The sequence below is a fragment of the Chiloscyllium punctatum genome, chromosome 27 (assembly GCF_047496795.1).
Source record: "Chiloscyllium punctatum isolate Juve2018m chromosome 27, sChiPun1.3, whole genome shotgun sequence".
In the NCBI taxonomy this organism is placed as follows: Eukaryota; Metazoa; Chordata; class Chondrichthyes; order Orectolobiformes; family Hemiscylliidae; genus Chiloscyllium; species Chiloscyllium punctatum.
Genome location: NC_092765.1, coordinates 19,152,585 through 19,180,133, shown reverse-complemented (window position 1 = coordinate 19,180,133; position 27,549 = coordinate 19,152,585). Strand labels below are relative to the sequence as shown.

At 39.6% G+C, this 27,549-nt stretch overlaps 1 protein-coding gene across 2 annotated transcripts; it reads left to right on the top strand.

Annotated features, from left to right (window-relative positions):
* ythdf2 (YTH N6-methyladenosine RNA binding protein F2) lies at positions 1-27,230 on the top strand. 2 transcript variants are annotated; one of them, XM_072548239.1, is made up of 5 exons: positions 1-464; positions 690-714; positions 3,403-3,482; positions 9,828-11,393; positions 26,325-27,230. In XM_072548239.1, the coding sequence occupies exons 1-5, from the start codon at positions 438-440 to the stop codon at positions 26,346-26,348; spliced, it is 1,722 nt and encodes a 573-aa protein (XP_072404340.1). In that variant the 5' UTR covers positions 1-437; the 3' UTR covers positions 26,349-27,230. The 2 variants fall into 2 exon arrangements, with proteins under 2 accessions (XP_072404340.1, XP_072404341.1); XM_072548240.1 differs by lacking the exon at positions 3,403-3,482.
* The last annotated feature ends 319 nt before the right edge of the window (positions 27,231-27,549 follow it).

Here is a 27,549-nt window from a genome sequence, read left to right as displayed (position 1 = left end):
TGAGGCGAGTGCGCGGGCGGGCGACGCTGGGTTTCAGCTGCGGCCCATGTGAGCGCGTCGGCCATTGTGTGTGTGAGTGAGAGAGAGAGAGAGAGGCAGACCGGGATCGGAGCCAAATCGTCGGACGCCTTTCTTGACATAAGGCCCTTTCCCTGCCGGCGGCAGAGAGGATCGAGCGCACCCCTCCGCCCTCTCATTTCCCCGGGATCCAGTCCGTTCGCTCGGTCGGTCGGAGATTGGGAAAAAAATATATTAAATCGTGAGCCGCGCGGCGCCCTCCCGCAGCTGGTTCAATCAGCGCGCTGTGCAGGCCGCTGGAGCCCAGCCCACAGCCTCGGGACCCCGTGTACCTCAACTCTTTAACCCCCCCCCCCTCCCCCTTTCCCCCAACCCTCCCCCCTTCCCCCAACCCCCCTCCGGCCTCAGTTCATGAAGAGATGTCGGCCACCAGTGTCCTGGACCAGGTAAGGATACAAAACCTTACTCTTATCTCCCACCGCCTTCTCCCGGTGAATCAGGCCGCGGGGGTGCTTTGTAAATTCCCCTCTACTTGCACAAGGCTGCAGCCTCGACACTCGATTAATGCTTTTTCCTGTGTTTTTTTCTCTCTCTCTCTTTCCCCCCTTCCCCCCCCCCCCCCCCCCCCCCGTACCCCTCTCCCTCGTCCGCCCGGAAACCGGCTGACTCAGAGACCGAAAGGCCAAGGAAATAAAGGTAAGAGAGTGTGGCCGCCTCTTGGCTGCAGTCTCGGCTGGTCTTGTGTGTTTTATTTTAAAATGGTGGCTCGCTGGTGGTGGGGGGGGGGGCACTTTACTCAAAACTAATTCGATCTGTGCCTGCGATCAGGAAGGTCCGTGTGTTTTAGAAAAGGAAGCGGCGCAGGCCTCAGAGCCTGGAGCTCCAGTCAGACTAAAGTGGCCAATGTACGAGTTTTAACCGTCTCAACTCTCTCCTCAATTTCTTTCTTTCTTCCCTCCGTTTGCAACCTGGGGCGGGAACGGGAAATCTGTGAGCAGAGCTGAATGGTTAATTTATAAGGAGCCCTGCTATAAAATACACGTTACCCCATGAACAGGAAGAATGACTAATGCATTTTATCGGCATCTTCATTATAATTTTCTTTTTTCAAGCAAAGAAATTGCACTGTTAGTTGTAACTACTTTTGGATGGTTCAGATTTTGAAAACACTAAACGAGGATTTAAGACTTGTACAATTGTATTTGCACGGCACTCCCTTAATTGGGTAGGAGAGAGCATTTCACAATTTTTTGATGAATGAGTTTAATGTGTTGCAACCAAATGTCTATACCACATTTCTTAATTAAGATTGCCCCATTTAAACTTTCCATTATTATGAAGGACCTAGTATATTTTTGTGATTCTCTCAAGTTTGTATTGAATTTTATGTGGAGTTCACTTATGAAAAAGTCATGATAGTTATATTTGTAAATAAGGTTGGCTATAGATTCAAAAACAGAAATTGCTTGGGGGGAAATGTCTCAGCAGGTCTGACAGCACCTGTGGGGAGAACTCGAGTTAATGTTTTGGCCACAGTGACCATTCTTCAGAACTTTAGTTGGCTGTAGATACTTGCTTTGGTACTGCCTTCTGTTAGATCTTGGAACTACCCTTCTTTGTTTTCAGTTATAAGTTTTCCATTTTCAATTTTTGTTTTCACTTCACTTTTTTGCTTCAAGCTCATGCATAGTTATTTGAGGTGTAAACCGATTTGTATCACTGGAAAGATAAATGGCACTGTTAACATTTTTAGTGACAATGCTATTCATATTAATCATAGATGTGTACCTCCTAGACCTGTTCCTGATATGGAATGTTTGTTTGAGCTGTAATCTTCAGCCATACAGCACTTGCCTGCCCTTGTCAACTTCATTACTTCAGTGCTAAGTCACCTCTTGAACAATTTAAAACACTCTTAGAGACCGTTCCAAAAACAACTATGTTTTGCTGCACTAAAATGCTAACTGGTCATAAGCCTTGAGCTTACAGTTTGAATGTGTAATAATTGAGGAAAGTATAAATATAGAAGCAAATCTCATATGGGCCACAATTCGTACAGTGAATTAAAGTAAAAGACCTTTTTAGATTGATCATGCCAGACCCTTATAAATTAATATGATCTGTGATACAAAGTCTAAGGAAAGATCCTTCTGGACTTTCTGATAGCTTTGCTGTTTGAACTACAAACACATGGCCAGCAGATTCGCCAATGCTTCTGTTGATCTACATTCATGTTTGTATAAGTGTGTGGATCATATGCTTGCTACAGGGCTTTTGGATTATTGAAAAATAATAATTTGACCTTCCCAAAATAATGGCTTGCTTGGTCAGATTTTAGAATTTATAATGTCATATACCTGAGTTTGTCTGAGATATGAACTAATTTTTAAAATTTGTTTTCTCTTGATTTCTACTTTTGGTTTTCACCCTTTCCCATAAGCCAAAAAAACTTGCTTTTAATAAGGCTCTGACTCACTGGGATACAATTCCAATTGGCTACCACTCAAGTGTGAACCTAGATGTTTTGTTGGCAAGCTGTTCAGCTGGGAAAGCCATCACAACTGAATGCAGTCTGTATATAGTTGATGTCCAGGCTGAACATTTTCCATTTAGGGAGCCATTGAATAGTGATCAGGAGCGTTGTTCAGAAATCTTGACTGATTGAACCCTTTGTAACCCAACGTTGCTGAGGAAAATTGTAGATTCTGTCATGAGCACTCAAGTAGAGGTTAGGTAATTTAGTCGAGATTGGAACATTTGGATGCCTGACTAAGCACTACACAGTGTGATTATCACCTGACCATTTACATAATTTTATTTATTTTCCTCATTTAAAAATTGGCAATCTGTTCTATGTAGTAGCATCCTCTATTTTCCTGCAGTGGCCATATCTACTTGAAGAGGTTGTTAAGGCACTTATTTCTCTCAAAAATCGCAAACACTTATTACTTTAAGATGCCTCAGTTTTATTACTGAGAAATACCTAGTTAATGAAAACTTATGAAGAAAAGGCCAGGCTGCTATTCATAGGCCCTGAGTTTGTTATCTTGGCAGGAATGCTGTATCTTTGAATGCCTGCATCACATGCTTGTCTGGCCTACTGAGTAAATATACTGCATGGTGAGCTAGTGAGTCATACTGACTCGACTCTTGGTTGGAAGTGCAGGAGTGGGATTGTTTGATTCCCTACTTGATGACAGTTGCTTCCTAGACTTTGACTTCAAGAGGATGTAACTGGAAGGGAAGCAAGGGGGTGAATTTTCTTTTGTTCATTGAATTCTATGTAAGCTTAAGCTTTCCAGATCTAGTTTGCATTAATTATCTAATTCATTGCCTATTATTTCCAGTTTTTATTCAATATTTCCCCCTCCAATTTTATTATAGTGCAAAATGGTGCTGTTCATCAAAAGGATGCACTAAATGACGATGACTTTGAGCCTTATTTGAGCACTCAGACCAGGCAGGTGAGTGTGTAAAGATTTTATTCGCAATTTGTGGGCTGGGAGTTGAGGAAATGGATAATGTTTCATTGATTTTATGAATATGAAACATTGGAGATTGTGATGAGTATAGGGGGAGTTCTGTATCTAGAATAAAATTGGCAATGCCTTGCTACGTGTGATGAATTTAATTTGTGGGCTGGTTTCATCAGTTAGGTGGAAATTTGTCAGGACGAATTAGAAAACAAATTCTTTTTTTTTTGCAGTTGTGCACTTGAATCATACCTTTCAGGATGGACGGATTTGCTGTCTAGACATAATATCATTGTTCTTGTATGTGTTTTTTATATGTAGCTATGTTATAGGTTTTTGCCTTTTTTGGTCAATATTTCAGTTCACAGCCTAATTTCGGTTCAGTTCCACAATTGGGAACCTTATTTTATGGGAATCTGAAGAGGAGCAGTCTAGGTATGGATGTCAGTATAAGATTTAGAAACAGGAACTGTTTTCCATAGAGTACCACTCCAGTTTTTCCCTCAAATACTTTCTTCAGTTCTTTACTTTCCCTCTTGGAGATGTTGACCCTTGCAGGATTTCAATTTCAATCATATTCTTTATAATCTATTTTTGAAAGTTTGCATTAAAGGCACTCCATAGTGGAAGTTGATTCTAATGAATATCACAACTGACCCTGAGTTTCTTATTGAAACCCATGCACCTACTTGCTTGCAGTGCTCTCTGGTTTTGTTTGTGACTTGGAGATTCTAGCTGACTTCCAAAAGTAGGGATTCTTAGATTATTATGCCTCTGAGTGAAGGACACTAATAGGATCAAACCATGTTCTTCATCTGTTCTCTCTGTTAGCAGAATAACTCAGGACTTTCTCTCCTAACCTGCTGCAAAATAGTTCACTATATCCAATTAATATACTCGGCATATTTCAAAATTTCATTAATAAGTTTGTTATAAATTAGCAACCCTAGCGATTGTGATACCTTCACATTTCACCAGTTTGGATTGCTCTAAAATGAATTTGCTTACGCAAGCATATGCAATGGTCAATTTATAACCTGCAAGATCCCATAAAAGGCAAAAGAACAGAGGCTTTTAGAATTGGTCGGTTGAGGGAAGATGACTGCCAAGGTTATTCAAGGGCTACTCGTTAAGTGCTACTGTGGAATAAAAAAAAAATTCCTTTTGAACAGGAATGTGTGGCCTTGATTTAATACCTAATTTCAGACAGCAATGCAGCACTCCTTCAGTACAGCACTGGATGAGCACCTGAGATTATCTTCCTAAATGAGTATTGGGCTAGTGTTTTCCTGATCAAGTATACAAGAACTACTAATGGAGTCAAGCTGTTTTGAGGATAAATACTTCAGATTTTCTCAAAGTTTATAATAGGCCTTAATGCAACACAGACTTGGAAATAGAATGATATACAAGCCAACCTCCTAGTTAAAGGTTTCCCATTGATTAGAAGTTATGGCGAAATCTAGAGTATAAGAACTAATGTTTGCGCAGTGATATTGTATGTAAACTCCTGGTGACAATTTAGGACTTTTCCCGTACCCAAGCATTTTTAACTTTGGCTTTGGGGAGTTCAGTACCTGTGATTTATCTTCAAAAAATTCTGCACCTGTTCATCATGAATTTCCTTTTAATGATTTGTTTTTCTGGAGGGAGAATTGGACTTTCGAGAGACTAGAAGCATCAGGGAGCTAATCAGACATTGACTTGTGAAAAAGCACTTGCAGTCAGGCTGTACAATTGTATCACAAGAAATCAGTGACTGGCAGGGTGAGAAATAATGGCTGTCATTATTGGATGGGACTATTCATACTTTATGTTCTAACTATTTTGAAATCTCTCCTGTGGAGAAGATACTAAAACTAACTTTAGTTAATCAATCTGTGCTTTTAAACAGATACTTCAGTACATGTAAAAATGATCTAAATATGTTTTGAACCCAGATGTATGAAATGTTGACTTCAGATTGTTTGAGACAGGCTATTAAGATTGTGGTTACTTAGAATAAGGAGAATTAAAATACAAGCAAAGGGCAAGAATGCTGGTTAATCTTAGGATGGAAGTTATTTACCTTTTATCTTTTTGAGGCTGGATCCTTGGAGAGCACATTTCAGCAAAATATTTCATTCTAAAATGTTTTCTAAAAGCTCCCCCCAATAGATTGTTCAGTGTTTTGCCATTTAGACCGCAGTAAGCCTCCAACATTAATGCAACTTTGCTGACTTAGCTGATTTTATCCAGAGAATTTCAAAAGCTGTGGTGTCCTCCGCCTGGGAATAAATCTGAAAGAATTTCCTTTACAATGATTTTCCTCCATTCAACCTCCTGCTTGTGGACATTTAGTGGAAGTTCTGTTTTGAGCAGGAACAGCATGTGATCAGTTTCTATATACGTTGATGAAATCTGGCTCTGACTCCGATCCTTTGTCAACTCTTGGATGATTCACAGCTTGCCAGCTCAACATCAGGAAGAGCAAGGCTGTCGTCCTTGAGCCGCCATGTCAAGTGCCACCTTTTTCTGTTCATTGACTCTGCATCCATATGCCCCTTAATGTTCACACATTTAGGTCAAATCATTTGGTGCCTGAGTTTTGTTCAAACTTGTCAGCTTCAGGCCTACGTTCCGGTTTATTACAAAGACCACAGAATTACATCTCCATAATTATTTTGGCTTTATCTGAATCCTAACATAATTGTGTATAAACCACATTGCTTTAGTCTCTGCCATTAGAATTTTCCTTACTGGCCTGTTGTTAATATCATTAAATTTAAAATCCCCAATCTTGAGTCTTTTTAGGGGCTTTTGCTGAGCTGGCCCTGTAGCTGCTTCTCCCCCCAAACCACCCCCACCAAAAGAATTATGACCCATTCTGTTGAAATTTATTTGCACGTCATTAGTTTAGATTACTTAGTGTGGAAACAGGCCCTTCGGCCCAATAAGTCCACACCGCCCCACCGAAGCGCAACCCACCCATACCCCTACATCTACCCCTTACCTAACACTATGGGCAATTTAGCATGGCCAATTCATCTGTGGGAGGAAACCGGAGCACCCGGAGGAAACCCACGCAGACACGGGGAGAATGTGCAAACTCCACACAGTCAGTCGTCTGAGGCTTTGTGCCATGATTGAAAGCTGAGCATATTGACTGTTTAGAGTCTTTTTCTTCAAATTCCCTGTCTGATGCTTTCCTCCTCTTTCTAGAAAACCTCTCTCATCTTTTCAATTAATCTTTCTTGCATCCTTTTTCTGACTTCAAGTTTCAGCATTGCCCTGGAAATCTCCTTTGGTTAAGTGTGATCAATATTCAGTAGTCTTGGGTGCTGCTGTAGATTTTGTACAGTCTGACATGTACCCAGATAATTCCATTCAGTGATGATAAATGTCCCGTTGTCATGTCTTGTATACTTATTCTTCCAACATTTTTGACAGCAAATGTTTTTTACAAAAGAAATCTGAAGACCACAAGGTGTAGGAACAGAAATTAGGTCATTCGGCCCTTCAAATCTGCTCTGCCATTCAATCATGGCTGATAAGTTTCCCAACCCCGTTCTCCTGCTTTCTCCCCATAACCTTTGATCCCCTTGACAATCAAAAATCTTTCTATCTCTGTCTTAAATATACTCAATGACCTGGCCTCCACAGCCTTCTGTGGCAATGAATTCCACAGATTCACCACACTCTGGCTGAAGATATTTCTCCTTATCTCCATTCTAAAAAGTCTTCCCATTACTGTAAAGCTGTGCCCTCTGATCCTAGTGTCTCCTGCCAATGGAAACGTTTTCCCAAAATCCATTCTGTCCAGGCCATTCAATATAAGTTTCAATTAGATTACCCAACCCCCATCCTTCAAATCTCCATCAGACAACTTATATCTTGCTCCTTTAGTAGATTGCTATTTATTTTTTAACGCCACTTGACAACCTTACTGTATTTTCCTTCTGACCAAACCTACCTTTCTTATTCTACACCAGACTCTTAAACCCCCGCTAAACCTACTTTACGCAAAGCTCGGCAGAATATTCCATTCTGGGCAAGTGAAAACTTTCTCAGTGCACCTGAGGTGAGATCATGGTAGCACTCATAATAAGGAGCAAATCTGGCTTTAATACATGTTCTCAAAATGCAAGCCATCTGTTGACCGTTTCCTTCCAACCTAACACGCGTTCACTTTTTTTTCAAAAAAGACATTTCAAAGTTATTGAGTTTCAGTAATCCTTTCCATGAAGAAAGAGGATCAAAAATCTGAAAACATGATAGTGGCACAATGTCTATTTATGTTGGCTGCTATTTGTCAAGTATCCTAATTATTGTATCACTTAGTGCAAATTGTTTATGCTGCCACTGGTCTTGTTGCCTGCAAGTTTGCTTGGGTTGGCTTTTCTAGGAATTTTCTAGCGCCCTGTCATTTTTTTAAATGCCTTGGTGAAATTGAGCAAATCCTAGTTCCTGTTCTAACCTTGGATTAGAAAGGATATGATAGAGAGCCATATTAGACCAAAAATAAGTTTGCATGAGTTAATTTCCCATCCTGAATATCTGACATTTTTTTGTTGGAAGTTGATTGTGCAATTCAATTTAGTAATCGCAATTGCAATACTCAAGCATTTCCTCCTTTCAAAAAAAAAGCAACAGTTCTTCATTCTGTTCTGCCAGTAAGTGGTGCAACCACTGGCCACCTTTTGAGTTATCAGCTTTACAAACAAATGCCTAGTGGAAGTTGTGTCCATAGGAATCAATAGAAGAGTTGTGCCATGTCTCCATTACAGTCTTGTAATTAGAATATAGTATAATTGTGCATATAGTTTGGGCTTCAGTCTGAACAAAGGATACATTTATGCACTTCCGTGGAAATGTTTGTGGCCAAATTACTTTGCAGAATTATAAAACCACTTGATCAGGCAAAATTGTTAAAAGCTATTCATTTAAAAAGAAATTCTTTATAATTAGATGGAGTTTGGTTCCATTTGCTTTGTATTAACCCATTCAGTATAAAGTGATTTATTTTAACCTTTTGTGATGTTCATGGTGCTTTTTGTTTCTACTTTCCTTGGAATGAATCAAGTTTGTGTTTAGAATCGTAGAATCCCTACAGTGTGGAAACAGGCCCGTTGACCCAGCAAGTCCACACTGATCCGACAAAGAGTATCCCACCCAAACCCATTCCCCATCCCTATTGCTTTACATTACTCCTGACTAATGCACCTAATCTACACATCCCTGAACACTATGGGCAATTTAGCATGATCACTTCACCTAATCTGCATATCTTTGGACTGTGGGAGGAAACCCACGCAGACACTGAGATTGCGCAAACTCCACACAGTCGTCCGAAGCAGGAATCTAACCCAGGTCCCTGGCGCTGTGAGACAGCAGTGCTAACCACTCAGCCACCATGCTGCCTGTGTGTGATCTGAACACAGATGAAGAAAAATTTCACGTTTTTAAACAGTGTGCACGCTTTTCCAGGTGAGGGATATTAGTACAAATGAAGGAAAGTCATTCCCTTGACAACTTTAAATAAAATCATATAAGTTAAAAGTCCTGTGGTACTTTGATAGCATTATTGTAGAAGATAAAAATAACAATGAACTACGTCAAGAGCTATTGGAACAGGTGACCAAAATCTTGATCATGGATCCAGTTTTTATGGAGAGGAGCAAGGTGAGGATAATCTGGAACTTGGGTTCAGATTGATGGCACTAATAATGAGATAAATTTAGGATGGAAAATTCAATATGTTTATGGTCCTTAATCTGATACAGGCATGCAAATGATTTCCTTGCATTCTGAATTCCCAACTTCAAGATTTGCTTGAGCAGCAAGTAATTTGAAATCATTGGGAAGGAGTGGCTTTAGAATCCTTTACCCCTCAATTAGAGCATTAGCTTGGAAACTTTGGGAAATTTAAGCAAGAAAAACCCAAGAATCTATTCATTTTTTTCCTCCAACTTATGCAAGGTACAAGGTTTTCATCCTTTCGTATTAAAATTTCAAAATCTGATATTTTAAGCAAAGAAAATCTGCTACTGACTAATTCCAGATGGTATTGTCAGGATTGAGTTTTGTTCATGGGGCCAAACTGCACCCATTGTATAGCCCAAAGATTTCTGGGGAGTTTTTCTATGTTCTTTGCAGTGTTGATGGTTATGTGCATATGAGTGTGCACTCATTTTAAAATGTATTATGGAAATTCAAGTAATAGTGCAGAGCACTTCTCTCATTCTGGTAGCAGTAGGACTTAATTTTTGGAGTGTAATGAGACTTTAATTAGAATCATCATGGTTCTTTATTCTTTATGCAGTGTTGCTTATTGAATGTTTGTTTTCTCTTTAACAGAACAATACCTACACTGCCATGTCTGACTCCTACCTACCAAGTTACTATAGTCCATCTATAGGGTTTCAGTATTCATTAGGTGAGGCTGCCTGGTCAACAGGAGGGGACCCACCGATGCCCTATCTGACGTCATATGGACAACTGAGTAATGGAGAGCATCACTTTCTACCTGATGCAATGTTTGGACAGCCAGGAACTTTGGGGAACACTCCTTTCCTGAGCCAGCATGGGTTTAACTTCTTTCCTAGTGGTGTGGACTTCTCGGCTTGGGGGACCAACAGTTCTCAGGGACAGTCCACTCAGAGCTCAGGGTATAGTCCTAGCAGCTATGCCTATCCTCCCAGCTCTCTGGGTGGAGCTATGATGGATGGACAATCAGCTTTTACGAATGAGACACTGAATAAAGCACCGGGTATGAATAACATTGACCAAGGTATGGCAGGACTGAAGATAAGTGGTGGTGACGTTGCGAATAACGTATCTAAAATGGTAGGTTCTGCTGTTGGGAGTAATCCTATATCGACTATTTCGAGTAATGCAATACCTTCTAATCCCATGCCACCAACTACTATTGCACCCCCGAAGCCAACTTCATGGGCAGACATTGCAAGCAAGCCAGCAAAACCCCAACCCAAGAAAGCCAAAGGTGGAGCTGCTGGGCCATCCCTTCCACCACCTCCAATTAAACATAATATGGATATTGGTACCTGGGATAACAAGGCAACTGTGGCCAAAAGTACTCCTCAACCATCAACTCAAACCAGTAACCAGCAACAAGGCCAGCCACCTCCCCTGCCACTGAACCAACAAGTGGTGAATATGCAACCGCAGCAGGTTTCCTCAGGCCAACAGCAGCAGGTGCCTCCACAGCCGGTGCAACAGCAACCACAGCCAAACCGCTGGGTTGCACCTCGCAACCGGGCAGCTGGATTTGGCCAAAATGGAGTGGATGCTGGGGGCATTGGACTGTCACATGGGAATTCAAATTCCACTTCTGTGGAAGCACATCCAGTATTGGAGAAACTGAGATCTGTAAACAACTATAACCCCAAGGATTTTGACTGGAATCCCAAGCATGGACGGGTTTTCATCATTAAAAGCTACTCTGAGGATGACATCCATCGCTCTATTAAGTATTCCATTTGGTGTAGTACCGAGCATGGCAATAAGAGACTGGATGCAGCCTACCGTACGATGAACGGCAAGGGCCCTGTTTACCTCTTGTTTAGTGTCAATGGGAGTGGCCACTTCTGTGGTGTTGCAGAGATGAAGTCAACTGTGGACTACAACACTTGTGCTGGGGTGTGGTCTCAGGACAAGTGGAAAGGACGGTTTGATGTGAGGTGGATATTTGTGAAAGACGTGCCCAATAGTCAACTGCGGCACATTCGCCTGGAAAACAATGAGAATAAACCTGTCACCAATTCCCGAGACACTCAAGAGGTGCCCTTGGAAAAAGCCAAGCAGGTTCTGAAAATTATTGCCAGTTACAAGCATACAACCTCTATCTTTGATGACTTTTCTCATTACGAAAAACGTCAAGAGGAGGAGGAGTGTGTTAAAAAGGTTGGTCACGCTAAAAAATGTTAATTCGAAGACTGTGATACACTGAAAATTGTCAACTTTGGAAACCTCTGCAAACCTTTTGAGTACAGTGTTAAGTTTTTTTCTAATAGATAAAACATCCTGTTGATCCTCATTCTGTCTGAATTGATGGATAATAGAATTAGATTTGTCTTAAGTAATACCACTAGAATTTCAGTAAAAGTTATGGAATGGATGTATAATGTTTAATGTCCACTTGAACAGAAACTGTCCTCCCTGCATTAACATTATAGATTTTGTCCATTCAGACTTGGCTGAAGTCTGGAGACTATTGAATTGAGAGTAGGCTGAAGTAGTGGGAAAATTTAGGGGAATGAGTTCTGGGTGTCGCAGAAGTGTATCATATAATAAAAGTATATTGGCTCAAATGTGAATTTTCTTCTTGCTAATATCTTATCAAATAGGATTAGTAACAATACTAGCCATTTGCAGAGTTTAATGAATGCTGTGGGTAAATTTGCTAGAAGGATTGTGATGCCTGACCAGGTTTAAATAATATATCTCCCATGCAGATTTCTTATGTTTTCTCTATTCTCCATTCTGTGATATAGGAAAATGTAACAAACTATGCATTTCAATTGGCTGTAAAAGACCTCTAAAATCTCTGGTGATCAGAATTGGTGCATTGGATTAATCTCTGGGTTTTCACCACTGATGAATACTGAAAGTGCTGGAAATGCTTAGCAAGTCTGACAACTCTGAAGCGAAAGAAAGAGTTGGTGAAAACCACAGTGCTGCTATAGTATGAAGGGATTTTAAAAATTATATATAACCTCTAAAGTGACTGCTGTGCCTGATCAGTATATGTGTAAATCCTGGCATTCAATGAATGACGTGGGCCATGTCCCCACCCTCAGTATTTACATTCTTCAAGAGCACCAATTTGGATGGCACAGTGGTTAGCACTGCTGCCTCACAGTGCCAGAGACCCGGGTTCGATTCCCACCTCAGGCAACTGTGTGTGGAGATTGCACATTCTCCCTGTGTCTGCCTGGGTTTCCTCCGGGTGCTCCGGTTTCCTCCCACAGTCCAAAAGTGTGCAGGTTTGGTGAATTGGCCATGCTAAATTACCCATAGTGTTAGGTGAAGGGGTAAAATGTAGGGGAATGGGTCTTGGTGGGTTGCTCCTTGGAGGGTCGGTGTGGGCTTGTTTCCACACTGTAAGTAATCTAATCTAATCTAAAATGGATGAATATTTCATTTAATTATGGTGATGCGGTGGATCAGGAAGTCAAATGCAGATATTGTATGCAGTTTATTGTGATGCTATCTGAAATACTGCATAGCAAATTCCATATATTCTACAGGGCAAAACTGGCTGCATGATCGGCATCCCATCTATGCATTTGAACACCTTCAATCTCCTTATTGTGGTTGCAGTGTGTACTATCTATATTGGGATATTGTGACATCTCTCAAAGGCTGCTTTGGCAGTACCTCCTGAATCTACAACCTGCATCACTTCGAAGGATAAGCACATTATGATGGGGCACACCATCACCTCAATGTCACTTCCTCCTGACTTGAATGTACATTACTGAACCAAAGTCTGGAATACTATGTTGCTGGGAGCATCGTTGCTAGATTGTCTAATATAATTGTCTAAGAAGACAGCCACCTGAACTTTCTCAAGGACTGAGGATGGCAACAAGTACTGACCTTGTCAGGAAAAAAAATGATTGCTATTCACAAAAGGGTAATCATTTTCGAAAATACATAACACTAAATATTTTGAACAAGTTAAAAATTGTGTGGTCTAGGTTATGTCTTTCATGTTCTGGGGTAACAAGGTGTTTGCATGCTGTATTGCATTTGAGTTAAAATTTTGCACCAGTGCAAGACTGTATTCTGAGGAAAGATGCAATCAGCTTTGGAAATTTTGGGTTGAACCAATTTCACATCACAAAGAAAGTGTCCCAAAATTTGAGTCACATTGGGTTTTGGGGGTTGCCGTGAGAAATGTTAAACTGATGCACTGGAAACTATTTTTTTCAAACGAGATGGGTGGGCACAATTTTGATTGGATACTTGATTATTCGGTTAATTGATTTCCTCTGGGGCTCGGAGTTTTCTGGTAAGTGTGCTCCCCGTTCAGGAGACTAGGCAGCAGGACACTGCCTTCTCTCTTCCCCCCCCCCCCCCCCCCCCAAAAAAAAAAAACCCTGTCCGCTCCCCCGGCCCTCGTCCTTTCCCACTGTGCCTCCTGTCTGCCCCTCACCCCATCCACCACCAACCCTGTCACCCATCGTCCACCTCCCCCCACCCTAGGCAGCCCGACTGTACCCCAACTGTCAGACTGCTGTTGTGTTTGTGCGCTAAGTCTCTAAATAGCACGCGTGCGCACACAACCTTTTACTGTAACATTTTGACAGGTTCCACCTCTGCCCTATACAGGGTATTGTTGGAGAGGTTATCTGGGAAGGGGGATTTAGAGTACACCCCTGTGTAGAGCCCCAGGGAAAGTGCAGGGGGAGAGAGAGCGAGGGCATGAGGTCATTCATTTGGAGATGGTGCCTGGACTGTCCAGGACTACTTGGCAGCAGTTAAGTTTGTTTTTAATCATTGTACCTGTAAACAAAAGAGTCGATCAGGGTTGAAGCAGCTCTTTGCTGAAATGTTTCTATCGGGACCCCGGGATCTCCTTCAGATAATCCGATGTTCAGATAATTGATATTCGGATAATGGAGGTTCCTCTGTATTTCATCTCTGCTAACACTTGATTGTTATGTGTGAGGGTACTGCATTGTTAGAGATGTACTGTTTGGATACTTAAGTACCATAACACTGTTTAAAGTGTACAAAATTTATCTCGCTTGTTGTTTGTGGGACTTTGCTATGTAAATTAGTCAATTGTTTTGCAAAGCATTTTGTAAAGTGTTCTCTGCATCCTGAAAGGAATAGAAGGATAGTCTGAAAGAGTAAGGTCAGGAATTATGGAGACTACTAATGCCACGTTTGATTACTGTCATTGATCAATTAAGCCAAATGGCCTATTTGTTAAGTCTGTGTAAATCAATCCAGCAACCAGCATTCTTTATTTTAAAAATTGTTCAATGCTTTGATATGCTACAGTTCTGTCTAAATGCAAGTATTTATCACCTTAACCTGTGTACACATTTCCACCAAGAACTATCCAGCATGAATCATCAACCTAAGTAGCGTGATATTTTGAGTGAAATCATAGTTAGGAAGCATTTTCTGGTGGTTCAGACTGAAATAGTTAATAAACCTCTCTGCTCAGCGTTATGTAAAGAACCTGATGTTTGCCTTTCAATGCAGAGTTTGACAACGGTTTCAGTCACATAGCAAGCGAGTAATCTCAAACGTCCCTTGTTTCATGTGTGTTTTGTAATCACTTACTGTCCTGCATCTTTGCCAGTTACTTAATTTTTGTCACTTGATTGCCATTGTCCCTATTTGTGGATACTTAAAACTCTACTGTTGAGGACCTATTTATGAATAAAATACCTTCTTCCTTGAGACTTGTGAATAAATTTCAGTATGCGTTACGTAAGGACGTAGACCAGCAAAACGTCTGAAGCTTAGCCTTGTGATCCTATGTATTGGGACTGCCATTTGTGATTCAACTGACCAGCTCTTCTGTGAGGATACCATAGTTTGTGCACAAAATGGAACTGCAGTAGTTTAAAATTAATTTTATTCAGTTGTCCCCATCAGATGTAGGAGACTGGTTTAAAACCAAAGGCCAGCCTTTCAGATGAGAGGTTAAACCAAGGCCTCATTTAGGATGACTTTAGGGTTGACTTCCCTGATGTTTCTTTAATACCGTGGTTGATATTTGTATGCCAGTCAACATCACAAAACAGTTAATGGCTCAGTGCCTTGTTTTTTGTGGAAGCTTGCTACGTGCAAAATAGTGCTTAATTTTGCTATGAAGTAAAAGTGATTACTTTTCAAACTCCACAACCACCTGATGAAGGAGCAGCGCTCTGAAAGCTAGCGCTTCCAGTTAAACCTTTTGGATTATAACCTGGTGTTGTGATTTTTAACTTTGTACACCCCAGTCCAACACCAGCGTCTCCAAATCAAAAGTACTTTATTTGTTTTAAAGCAGTTTGCAGTTCCTGCGATTGCATGATTTGGAAATATGGGAGACACTAAGTCTGAAATTTTTTTCTGAGAACCAATTTGGCTTCTTGAGCTGAACTTCTTTTTAGGCTGATATCTTTAGAGAATTTAAAGCCCTAATCCTGGTTTGCAAATACTCTGCAATTGCTCTAGTTGTCAATTCTGGGTTTTCCTGATTTTTCTCTTGCCCTGTCCAAAAGGCTGCTTCATCACAGCCTCAGAAGACATTTGCACATCATCTTGTATAGAGGACAGAAGAAACTAAATAAATCAACTGCATCTGTAGTGACCTGTCGTGTCTGAACATCCCAGAACAATATGGTCATATTCATTGTCACTTGTTTTAACCCTTTTTCTTAATTGTGTTCTGACAAGACTTGATATTATGTATTCCTCCTTTCCTTCCAAATCTAACTTTGAGACCTTGAGAATTCCTTTGGCATTGCATATATGCAAGAGCCTTGGCAATCTGGTGTCCATTTAAAGTGTCTGCTGTTGCAACTGGTTACACCAATGTGTAAGCACACATTGCAAACAAGTATTTCTTTTGTAACATAAAGTTGAGTGCTAATAACAAAGTCGGGCATTTGGCTTGCAGGAAACTGAAAATTCAGCTGCTTGTACTGACTGAACACTGCAAAGATACAAATAAATAAACAAAAGGGGAAGATTTCTGCTACAACAGAAAAATAATGTCCTCGTGTTTTCTTAAGAAATTTGATTAATGGCCTGAGTTTTTAAAAAATGTGTTGAGCACTCTCCTGAGCCCAAATAAGCCGTTGAAGAAAGGAGATGGTACAGTTAGTAGTTATTATATCTGCTTTGGGGAAAACATAAAATGTTGACTTACTAATCAGTTACTGTAGCACATTGAGTAACTGTGAATCTTAGAATGGAATTTGTGGAGCTGGAGATTACATTTTACAGGGCTTAATACAGCAGTTAGCACTGCTGCCTCACAGTGCCAGAGACCCGGGTTCAATTCCCACCTCAGGCAACTATCTGTGTGGAGTTTGCACATTCTCCCCATGTCTGTGTGGGTTTCCTCCCACAGCCCAAAAATGTGCAGGTTAGGTGAATTGGCCATGCTAAATTGCCCGTAGTGTTAGGTGAAGGGGTAAGTATAGGGGAATGGGTCTGGGTGGGTTGCTCTTCGGAGGGTCGGTGTGGACATGTTGGGCTGAAGGACCTGTTTCCATACTGTAATCTAATCTTGTCTAATTCTTTGAGGAACTTGTGCCTGTGAAAATATTTGAGATGATGAGTTTGTGTTGGTGAAAGCACACTATGTGCAATTTTATTTTTGAATAAAGAAGACCAATTTGACCTAGGGAAAGATTACTTAGGTTTTAGTGACTGTTAATGAAATTTTACAAAGGATTGGACTGGAGGAATATATTGAAAGTAACCGATTGAGAAACTGTATGGCTTTAGGGAAAGGATTACCTCTATGATGAATTAATGAGCTATGCTTTGAGCAGAGTGTAAATGGTGCAAATAATGTGTGAGAAGCAATAAATTTGCAATTTTAGAAAGCTATTGATCAGGTTCTGAACTTGTAATTAGACTAAGTAACAAGGTAGCACTTAACCAGCTAAGTTGATATTTGCTATTTGGTGTCCACGGAACAAAGTTCAATTAATGTCAGTGCCTTAGAACAAAAATTAATGCAGGGTTTCTTTTTAATTTTGAGTTGGTCTCCAGACTGGTATTAACCTGGGTAGGCATGTTGTTGAACTGAAGTTGAAAGTAGTTTTAGTTGTATTAAGTGACTGAAACATTGTCAAAAAATGTTCAGCACTTTTTGAGACCACAAATAATTTACGCATAGACTAGAAAGCAGTGAAATATCAAAGGCAATGATCTTTTTAGGAGACATAGAATTATTTATTGCTGTAGATAAAACCAGGAGCTTGTTCCCACACAATGAAAGTACCTGGTGTGTGAGGCAAAAACAGTAAATAAGGAAATGGGCATAGTGTAAGAAGTTGATATGAAAATCAATGAATCACCTGGTAATTGGCATTTTTATTCATGTGATTAGTATTGTTAGTAAGGTCAGAATTTGTTGCCAATCTCTAACTGCTCTTGAAAAGGAGTGCTGCAGCCTATCTGTAGTAGGCACACCCATGGTGTAGCTAGGGATGGATTTGCAAGATTTTGACTGTGATGTTGAAGGAACAGCAACATACTTCTAAACCAGGCTGGAATATATCTTGGAGGTGTCCTAATTGTCTTTGGCTTTCTAGATGGTTGGAGTAATGGGTTTTCAATGTGCTTTTTGAGTGAAGATTTGCTTCACAAATCACCTGAGGTGTATTTACATGTGAGCAGAAATATTGGTCCTGCATTGTTTGTTTATTAGAGTTTGATGAATTCCACAAACATCTTACTCAACCTTCTCAATTAAGCTTTGGGGACACAATTCAGACACTTTGACTGAAAGGTGGTTGTTTGCAGGTGCATGGGCCTTGAGTAAGTCACAAAATTAACAATGCCCACACAGCTGGCTGCAGCAGAAACAACTTTTTTTTTGTGAAACTATTGATCTGCCTTGATCTCTTCTGTAATTTGCTAAACACATTCTTCATTGTGTTGCAATGCATGAACCCTAACACAAAATAGAACAATATAATGCTAGTCCAGTATTAAAATGAATGAGCTTCTACAATTTGTATAAATTAAACATTTATTGTCTGTATTTTAATCTAAAGCTAAGAGTATATTTAGGTGTAATCTGGGAACTCGTTAAGATTATGAAAGGTTTGGATAGGGTAGATGTAGGGAATAATTGTGAATAGCAAAATTCATTTAAGGTAAAGATAAAGTACAACAACGAGAAGGAATAGAATATTATACTGACTGAGATGAGGTAGCAAGGGATGACAGTCTTGGAGAGAATAAACACCAGCAAAGACTATTTGACTGACCTGTTTGTGATATCATTCTAACATCAAACCCTTTTCACCTCTGTGTTGTAAATGGACATGCCATCATAGATTTGGTACTTCATTTTTTGGTAATTACTTACTGGGATTTCACTATTGGTCCAAAGTGTTTTGCAACCAATGAAATATTGTTAAAATGTAGGAAATGGGAGTTTGTATACAGCAAAATAATATTTATTAACCTTTGACCCACAATAAACTCTTAAATGTTTAGCAATAAAAATAAAACTTGCCGACTGTAAATATTTTCATTTACTTTACTGCAGGAGGTAGATAACATAATATTGTCCGGAAAGAAGCCTCTCCTAGTTGTACTTTGGTTAGAAAACCCAAATTTATACCTGGACCCTGAAAAGCAAATATTGGGTTCTCTTTCCTAAGATACTATATGGAAGCCTTTGTTTTGCCCCTGTTGTGCCTTGTACTTGAATAGCCAGCCCTTGGTCTCAATAGCTCAGTGATTAAACTGAACCCATTATTGATAACCAGGAAAATGTTTTGGCATACAACTATGGATGGAAATGATGTGTAGATAAGAAAGAATGAAGGATGTTAGCATTGGTTTTAGAGGGGATATGTACTCTTAGTGGAGAAGGGCTCCATCTAAATAGATGTGAGTAGAAAATTGAATTCATGGACAGTGTATAACATTTTTTTTCTGGATAAAAGTGTTGAGGAACCACCTAGAGAACGGGCTCTCATTAAGTAATTTTCTGTAATGAGAAAATAATTGACAGTCTATTTGTGCAAGACCCCTTGTGGAAGAGTGACCATAATATAGAATTCTTCATTAAGATCTAGAGTGAAATAATTAATTTGGTGTATTCAGTCTAAATAAAGGAAAGCATGAGGTGAAAGCTGACTGCAGTAAATTGGAGAATGATGATGATGGGTAGGAATTTGCAAAAATTTACGTAGCACATTAGAACTCAAAAAAAATTGTTCATTCCTATCTGGTAGCAAAACAAAACCCAGGAAGGTGGACTGACCATGGCTAATGAGGGAAATTAGGAAGAATATTAGAACCAAGGAAGGGGCATACAAATTTGTTAAAGCAGGCGACCTGAGGATTGGGAACAGTTCAGATTTCAGCAAAGTAGAACAACGGGATTGAGAGGGGAAAATAGAATGTGAGCGTACTATATCTGGGGAATATATAAACTGATTGTAAAGCCTTCTACAGGTGTATGAGGAGCAAAAGATTAGTGAAGACAAATATAGGTTCCTTATTCAGAAACAGGGGAAGTTACAAGGCAGACAGAGATGGCAGCCTAATTAAATATATAGTTCGGTTTTGACTTCATAAAGGATGACACAATTTTCTGAAAAATATTGGGAAACGGGACCTGGAGGAACTGAAAACAATCAGAATTAGGAAATAAATCTTGCTGGGCAATTAGGATTAAATGCTGATGAATCAGCAGGGCACAATAATTTACATCCCAGAGTACTGGCGGCCTAGGAATAGTTAGTGTATTGTACGTCATCTTTCAAGACTCTGGAACCACTCCAGTGGATTGGAAGGTAGCTGTAACTCCGATTTAAGAAAGAAAGTAGAGACAAATAGAATTATAGACTAGTTAGCCTGGCAGCAATCGTGGCATAAATGCTAGTGTTGATTTATAACAAGATTTAACAACAGAACATTTGGAAAACAGTGATAGGATTGGATAGAGTCGATGGATTTATGGAAAGGAAATCATTTATTAATCTATTAGAATTGTTTCAGGAGCTAACTCGGACAATAATGGGGAACCAATAGATGTGGTTTACTTTGAGAAGGCTTTTGAAAGGTCCCACGTAAGAGATTAGTATGTAAAATTAAAGCATGTGGGATTGAGAGATAACATGCTGACATGAATAGAGAATGAACTAGTAGACAGGAAATAATGGGGGGAAAATGGCTTTTTCTGATTAGAGCCCTTGTCTATGGGTTACTGCAGATGTTGGCGTTCAGACCCAACTATTCACAATATGTTAATAACTACAGACATCGCAAAGGAGGGTGTACTGTGAGGAAGATACAGCAATGATGTAGTGTCATTTTGACAAGTTGAGGGAGTGGGCAAATGCATGGCAGATGAAGTAATGCATGGATAAATATACGGCTTTCCACTTAGTAGCAAAATCAGGTCGACATTACTTTCTGGCAATAAGTTGTGAAAGGGGAAGATACCGTGAGACCTGAGTACCCTCGAACGCCACTCGCTCCAACTAAGATTGCAGATGCTCGTTATGGATACTGACAAAAAATAAGCAATAGGAGCAGGAGGGAGATGAATTTGGACCCTCTGACTTGCGCTGCCTTCAATGAGATCATGCCTAATTTGATTGTGGTTTTAACTCTTATTTTCCTGCTTGCCTCCAAAACCATTGACTCTCTTGTAGTGCAAGAATATGTCTGACTCAGCTTTGAATATATTCAACATCCCACCCTCCAATGTTTTGTTGTAAATTCCAAAGTTTAATGGTCCTCACAAGACAGTCCCCCTCATCTCTTTAAAATGGGTGACCCCCTTATTTTGAAATAATTTCTCCCACGTTTTAGATTCTCTCAGGAGGAGATCGTTGTCTCTATCTACCCTTTTAAAATCTGATATTTCAATAAGGTCACCTCATTTTTCTAGACTCCAATGAGTACATACCTAACCTGTTCAACCTTTTTCTTGTGGCCTTACGTGTGCTTTGACAATTTTGCAATTCTGTGCTATAACAAGCCCTTTATCTTAGTGTACTGTTCACCCTGAAAACATAACTGCAATAATGCAGATATGGTCTCATCGATACTCTGCACAGTTGTAACAAGACCTCACTACTTGTATATCCCCTTACGTAAAGTATTTGATGCTTGTGCAAGTCGGTATTACAGTACATCGTCATGAGATTGATCTGGCCAAGAAGGGAAGAATAAAGAAACATTGGATTAGGTCTTCAAACAAGATTAATTTTTATCATTATTATTAGGAGATGCACATTTCTCTTGCTGTGAACACACCATAACAAAAGTAAGGACAATGAATATCATACGTGGAGAGCAATAATATGTATAATTTGACTTGGATTTAATAAAATATTTAATTTTCCCAAGGGTTTTAAGCTGATCAGTCACTGGCAAATATAGCAATCAACTGATCACTAAATACATTCAAAATTGCACAGTATGATATAATTTACTGATTTTCCCTAGGATTCAAGAAAACTAATTTCTTGGAATTCTACAGACCACTTAAATATTTATAGACAGAAAGAAGTTAAATTATGCAAAAGGTAGTTGCAGTCTAGTGGAGATGCTTAAGGTTATTGTTCATTCTAAGGACTTGTGTTATTTGCATTTTTTGTAAAATGAACACAATTTAAAAGTGTTAATTAACCAAGGATTGTTAAACTTTAGACACTCCTGTATGATGCCTGTAAGACTCAATAGGACCTGTAAATAGGGACAACTAGCTTCCCAAAGAGTTCTAGGGTACACCTGATTAGGTACTGGGGATTTATCCACCTTTGCGTGTTAAAAGACATCCAGCACCACCACCTCTGTAAAATGGACATTTTGTTAACATGTCACATTTTGTGTTTTTCACGTCCTCCACAATAAACATTCGTGCAAAATACTCATTTAGCATCTTCCCCCATCTCCTGCAGTTCCACACTGGCTGCCTTGCTGATTTTTGTTAGGAACTAAGGAAAAGATTTGTCCCTATGCATGTCCTGTTGAGTTTTGCAGCCATCGTACAGGAGTGTCTAAAGTTTACCAATCTTTGGTAAATTAGCACTTGAATTGCGTTCATTTTACAGAAAGCAAATAACACTCAGTCTTTAGAATGAACAATAATCTTCGGCATCTCCATTGGAGTGTAAGTATCTTTTGCATAATTTAACTTTCTCTCTATAAATAGTTAAGTGGTCTGTAGTATTACAAGAAATTAGGTTTCTTGAAACCTAGGGAAAACCAATAAATTATATCACACTTTACAATTTTGAATGTACTTAGTGTATCAGATTGTTGCTATTTATTTGCCAGTGATCAGTATTTAACATCTTAAAACTCTTGGAAAAATTATTTTATTAAATCCAAGTCAAATTGTACATATTATTGCTCTCCACGTATGATATTCAGTTTTCTTACTTTTGTAATGGTGTTCACAGAAAGAAATATGCATCTCCTAACACAACGATAAAAAGTAATCCTGTTTTAAGAACTAATCCAATGCTTCTTTGTCATTCCCTTCTCGGATAGTTCAATCTAATGACCTTGTACTGTAGTACCTACTTATGCAAGAATCAAATACTTTATATAAGAGAATATACAAGTAGTGAAGTCTTGTTACAACTGTGCAGAATATTGATGAGACCATACCTGCATTATTGTATACAGTTGTGTTTTTAGGATGAACTGTACACTAGAATGAAGGGCTTGTTATTGTCACAGCATTGTAAAATTATCAAAACGCATGGAAGTTTAGAAAAATTGGCTGAGGCATGACTTTTATAAAGTCATGAGGGGTGTGGATAGGGTAAGTAGACAATGTCTTTTCCCTGGATCCAGGGAGTCCAGAACTAGAGGGTATAGGTTTAGGGTCAGAGGATAGATTTAAAAGGGACGCAAGAGGCAACTTTTTCACGCAGAGGGTTGTCGTGTATGGATTGAGCTGCCAGAGGAAGTGGTGGAAGCTGGTACAATTACAGCATTTAAAAGGCATCTGGGTGCGTACATGAATAGGGAAGGTTTAGAAGGATGTGAGCTGGCAAATGGGACTAGATTAGGCTATCTGGTCAGCATGGCCAAGTTGGTTTGAAGGGTCCCTTTCCAGGCTGTATATCTCTCTGACTCAATTTCTTGCTTCAATGATCTGTCCGAATGCAAGAGGCAACGTGGTTTTATGATACTAAGGTCTAAATTTAAATCATGCTCATTCAATGTTGATTTTAGATTAGATTAGATTTCCTACACTGTGGAAACAGGCCCTTCGGCCCAACTAATCCACGCCGACCCTCTGAAGAGTAACCCACCAAGACCCATTCCTCCTAACTAATGGACCTAACTCTACGGGCAACTTAGCATGACGAGTTCTCCTAACCTGCACATCTTTGGACTGTGGGAGGAAACCAGAGCACCCGGAGGAAACCCACGCAGACATAGGACGAATGTGCAAACTCCACACACAGTCACCCGAGGTTGGAATCAAACCACTGAGCCACCGTGCTGCCCAACTTCCGATATCCAGGTTCCAATATTTTCTCAGCAGCAGTCTCATTGACATATATCTTATCACAAGATATGTTCTGCAGCATATGTTCTGAGCTTCCAGACCCAAGTTTCCTGTTGTACTGATAGAATTTCAACACAGTCTCTGTCTTTCTGAGCTTAGATTGGCTGGACTGTAATTTGCATTTTTCCCAAATAATTGGTACTGGTGAGTGCATTGAGAGTATATGTGAAATATAAATATGTCTTGTGGGGTAGCCTGCTGGTGATGTCACTATTACATTGCTAGTCACTTCTGTTTCATATCCTGGGAAAGTGACAGTTTGCAATTTCCAGGTGTCTGAATCTGTGTTAAATGAGCTCCAGTGCACAATGATGCAGAAATAAAGGTGAGAAAAATATTTAAACATGTGAAGTAAGCTCATGAGACATCAATCTATGACTGCCCTTTCTCTGAAGAAGTCATTGATTGGGATAAGAAGAGATATCGTTGTAGGTTTAATCATAAATCTGTTAATTTAATGCAGTAATTAGCTGTAAACTGTGCTCTAACAAAAAAGATTCATGAACTCCATCTTTGCACGTTTGTGTGTAATTTAAAAACAATAACACGGCTCATGGCGGGGAGGTTTAAGTTTTATTTTTAACTCTGTGAAATGTTATGATCTAGAGCACACAGACTGGTGGAAACCGATTCATTCGTAACTTTTGAAGGATAAATACTTGAAATGGGGTTGTGTGCAACTATTAGGAAAAGCAGGAAATTGGAAACTTGCTCTTTCAGGGTGCTGGCAGAGGTGTAGTGAATCAGATAGTATCTTCTTGCCCCTGCAAAGGTATTGACTTCTGTCTTGAATGCAGTTGCTAACACCTCCTGCAAAAAGAAAGCATGTTGAGATTATGTAGCAACCCACCAAAATGCATAAAAAGGCAAAATGCAGTAGTGATTGTTTTATAATTAATGCATATAACCACATTTTAATGTGGGTAAAATGTTCTGTAAACTCACTCAAAACTAATGATCCATAGGATTAAAGAAATAATTAAACATTAGACAATTGGAATGACCCTATTTAGTTTATTTTCCTATCTGTATTTGCCTCTAAATATGATGTCCCTTTGGTTGGATGCAAGGTTTCCAGGATTCCTCATGCATAATCTTAAAAGGTCTTAAAACAAATGAAAGATGGGAGAGAAACTTTCTGGCCTATCTTAGTTGTCCCACGCAGTTGTGATGTCTTGTGCATCACAATAACAGACACTACTCAGTACACCTTTTGAGCCAGGTAATTTCCAAAGAGAGGAGAAACAAATGCTGTCCGTAGAATGGCACTGACAATTTTATCTTCAATCCCCTTAACTGATCTAAGCCATTCCTGCTCTGCTCATTTTCAACATGAGGTATTTACCTCTTGTATGAGGAAACCTCCCTCAGCCAGAAATAGGTCCAGCTTTCAATTTAAACGAATTAAGTGGATCAACTTTCATTACATAACCTGCCCAACTGTTCCACAAGTTCACTCTAATATGTTAAAAAAGGTCACCTGACTTCTAACCTAGGTCTGCCCATATATGACTTTGTACCACTGGTTCCTGCTGTGTTGTTCAGTCAGACAACAAATGCCAATCTTTCTTCAATGAGAGCATTACATTTGTCCTTATCAGCCAACACCCACTTCCCAGCGGGGACCCCTGAGGACAATTAGGATTTTAATTCTTGACTGAAATTTCCCACCCCTTCGTTCACTTTGTTCTCTGTATCCCCGTCCCTGAATGTGTAACACACTTACTACTCTGTTATGTTATAACAAAGTGCTGGAAAAACTGTCCTTGTTCTTCCAGTCAACAATCTTCCTTAATTGGAAATGCCAAAAGTAGATAATCTGCACATTGGTCTTATTTGTTTTGAGAGAACATGCTGCATGCAAATTGTCCCATGTTTTCCTACATAGATGGCAGCCTGTCAGAAGTATTTAGTCATAGAATGAAGTATTTGGTGATTTGAGAAAAAAGGGCACTTTTGCACTTCCCTCTCTGCCAGTTGATGGTACAGAACATAGCCACAGATTTAACATCTACTATGTATTACTTTTGCACTAACCCTAACCAACTCTAGCAAAAGGGGTTTTAACAGACTTTAATTGCCATTGTCAATCAGGGAACTGGATTCTAGGTACGCTTTGACCTGATAGATAATGAATGGAGGAGAAAGTGAGGACTGCAGATGCTGGAGATCAGAGCTGAAAATGTGTTGCTGGAAAAGCGCAGCAGGTCATCCTGTTCCTTGGATGCTGCCTGACCTGCTGCGCTTTTCCAGCAACACATTTTCAGCTCTGATAATGAATGAATTCAACGATTGTACCAAAATAGACACATGCCATGAAATTTGTGCTATCTTTGGTTTTATGCACAAGTCATGTCGTTCAGCTCCTTTTCCATAGCTGTTTGAAAGAGAATATTAAAGTTTATGAACCTGCCCCTTTGAAATAACTTATGGACTGTTGAATTAAACAGTGCAGCATTCTGTTCTAAATATCCTCATTGTAAGGGGTTTTTCCCTCAGCAGTTTCTAATTGTGTATTTTGCTGTCACTAAACCTGAGCCAGCCTGGGTAACTGTCGATTAAACCTTTTTTCTTTTTTTTTACAGGAACGTCAAGGTCGTGTCAAGTAACGATGTATTCTCTGGAAATATGACGTCGACCTAAATGTCATGTCCTGAATTTTCTTCAAGAAATTGAGTGATGATGAAGATCCCTTTTCCTGTCCCTTCCCCTGCCTTCCCACCCCCACCTTTCATTTTCAGTGAATTCTAAGACTTTCAGACTTGTAGTTGTCAGACGTTAATCCTCTTCTATAGGACTTTGGGAACGATAGCAAGAACTAGGTGGGGAAAAATGTTTAAAAAGTCCTTTTTCAACTATCAGTTGTGACTTTACAAAGTGGTACAACTTGTTTTCCTTCTGTTTGAAAAAAATTAAAATCAATTTTTGATTTTTATGGTTCGTGGGCTGCATTTAAATTATATTTCCTTGGAAAAGAAATCAGTGGCCTCACAGCATCGAAAAGGCAATCGCACAGCTGGGTCACCACGTGGATAGATTTCCTTCTCCAACTTGAGCTTAATTTATGGAGTCCAAATTGCAACATCAAGGCCCTTTTTTGTTTTAAGAACTGCACCCCCCCACCCCACCCCCCCCACCCCACCTTTTCCTGCAAATGCTGCTCGTTTCGTTTTGAAAATGCTCCAGGAAAGAGCTGTTACTTCTCTGTTGTCCCTCCTTTCGTTGAAAAAAAATTTAAATGGTTACTGTTCACAACAGTTATGGTGAACCTTTTTTTTTAATTGCTGCCAATTAAGTCTGCATCCACCTAATTAAAAAAGAAGACTGGACTAAAGGAATACTGTATGGAATTTTTTTTGGACACTGAACTTTGAAAAACAGAAACTGCTTAATCTTTTTCACTCTTCATCAACAGTGAAAAGCTGGGAATTTGCCCTTTCTTCATTATTAATCACTTCTCAGTAATAAATGTGATATCCTGTTCAGCAAAATGGTCGTGTTTGCTTACTTTTAGTCTTTTCTCTCTTCCCTGTATTTGTTTTCATGTCGGTGTCTGGCTGTTAGGGAAAATTAGAGAAAGTTGCACTCTGGCTGTTATACCATAAGATTTATTGCTATTTTTAAGTGCCTGAAATCCATTAAATCTTCAATGTGAATGCAAATTTTTTAGGACACAGTGGGTTTGTTGAGGGAGCTATCTCCAGAAACCTAAATGCAGGCCAGTTTGATATTTGAGGGAGGCACTTCAACATGTATCAGCTTTCAGGTGTGAGACATTAAACCAAAATCTGTCTGTCTCTCGGCTAAATG

Bases quoted from the DNA above. Each gene is read 5' to 3' on its own strand.
- ythdf2 (XM_072548239.1), top strand. From the start codon at position 438: ATGTCGGCCACCAGTGTCCTGGACCAG. The intron at 465-689 runs GTAAGGATACAA...CGGCTGACTCAG, and splicing joins CCACCAGTGTCCTGGACCAG to AGACCGAAAGGCCAAGGAAA. The intron at 715-3,402 runs GTAAGAGAGTGT...ATTTTATTATAG, and splicing joins GAAAGGCCAAGGAAATAAAG to TGCAAAATGGTGCTGTTCAT.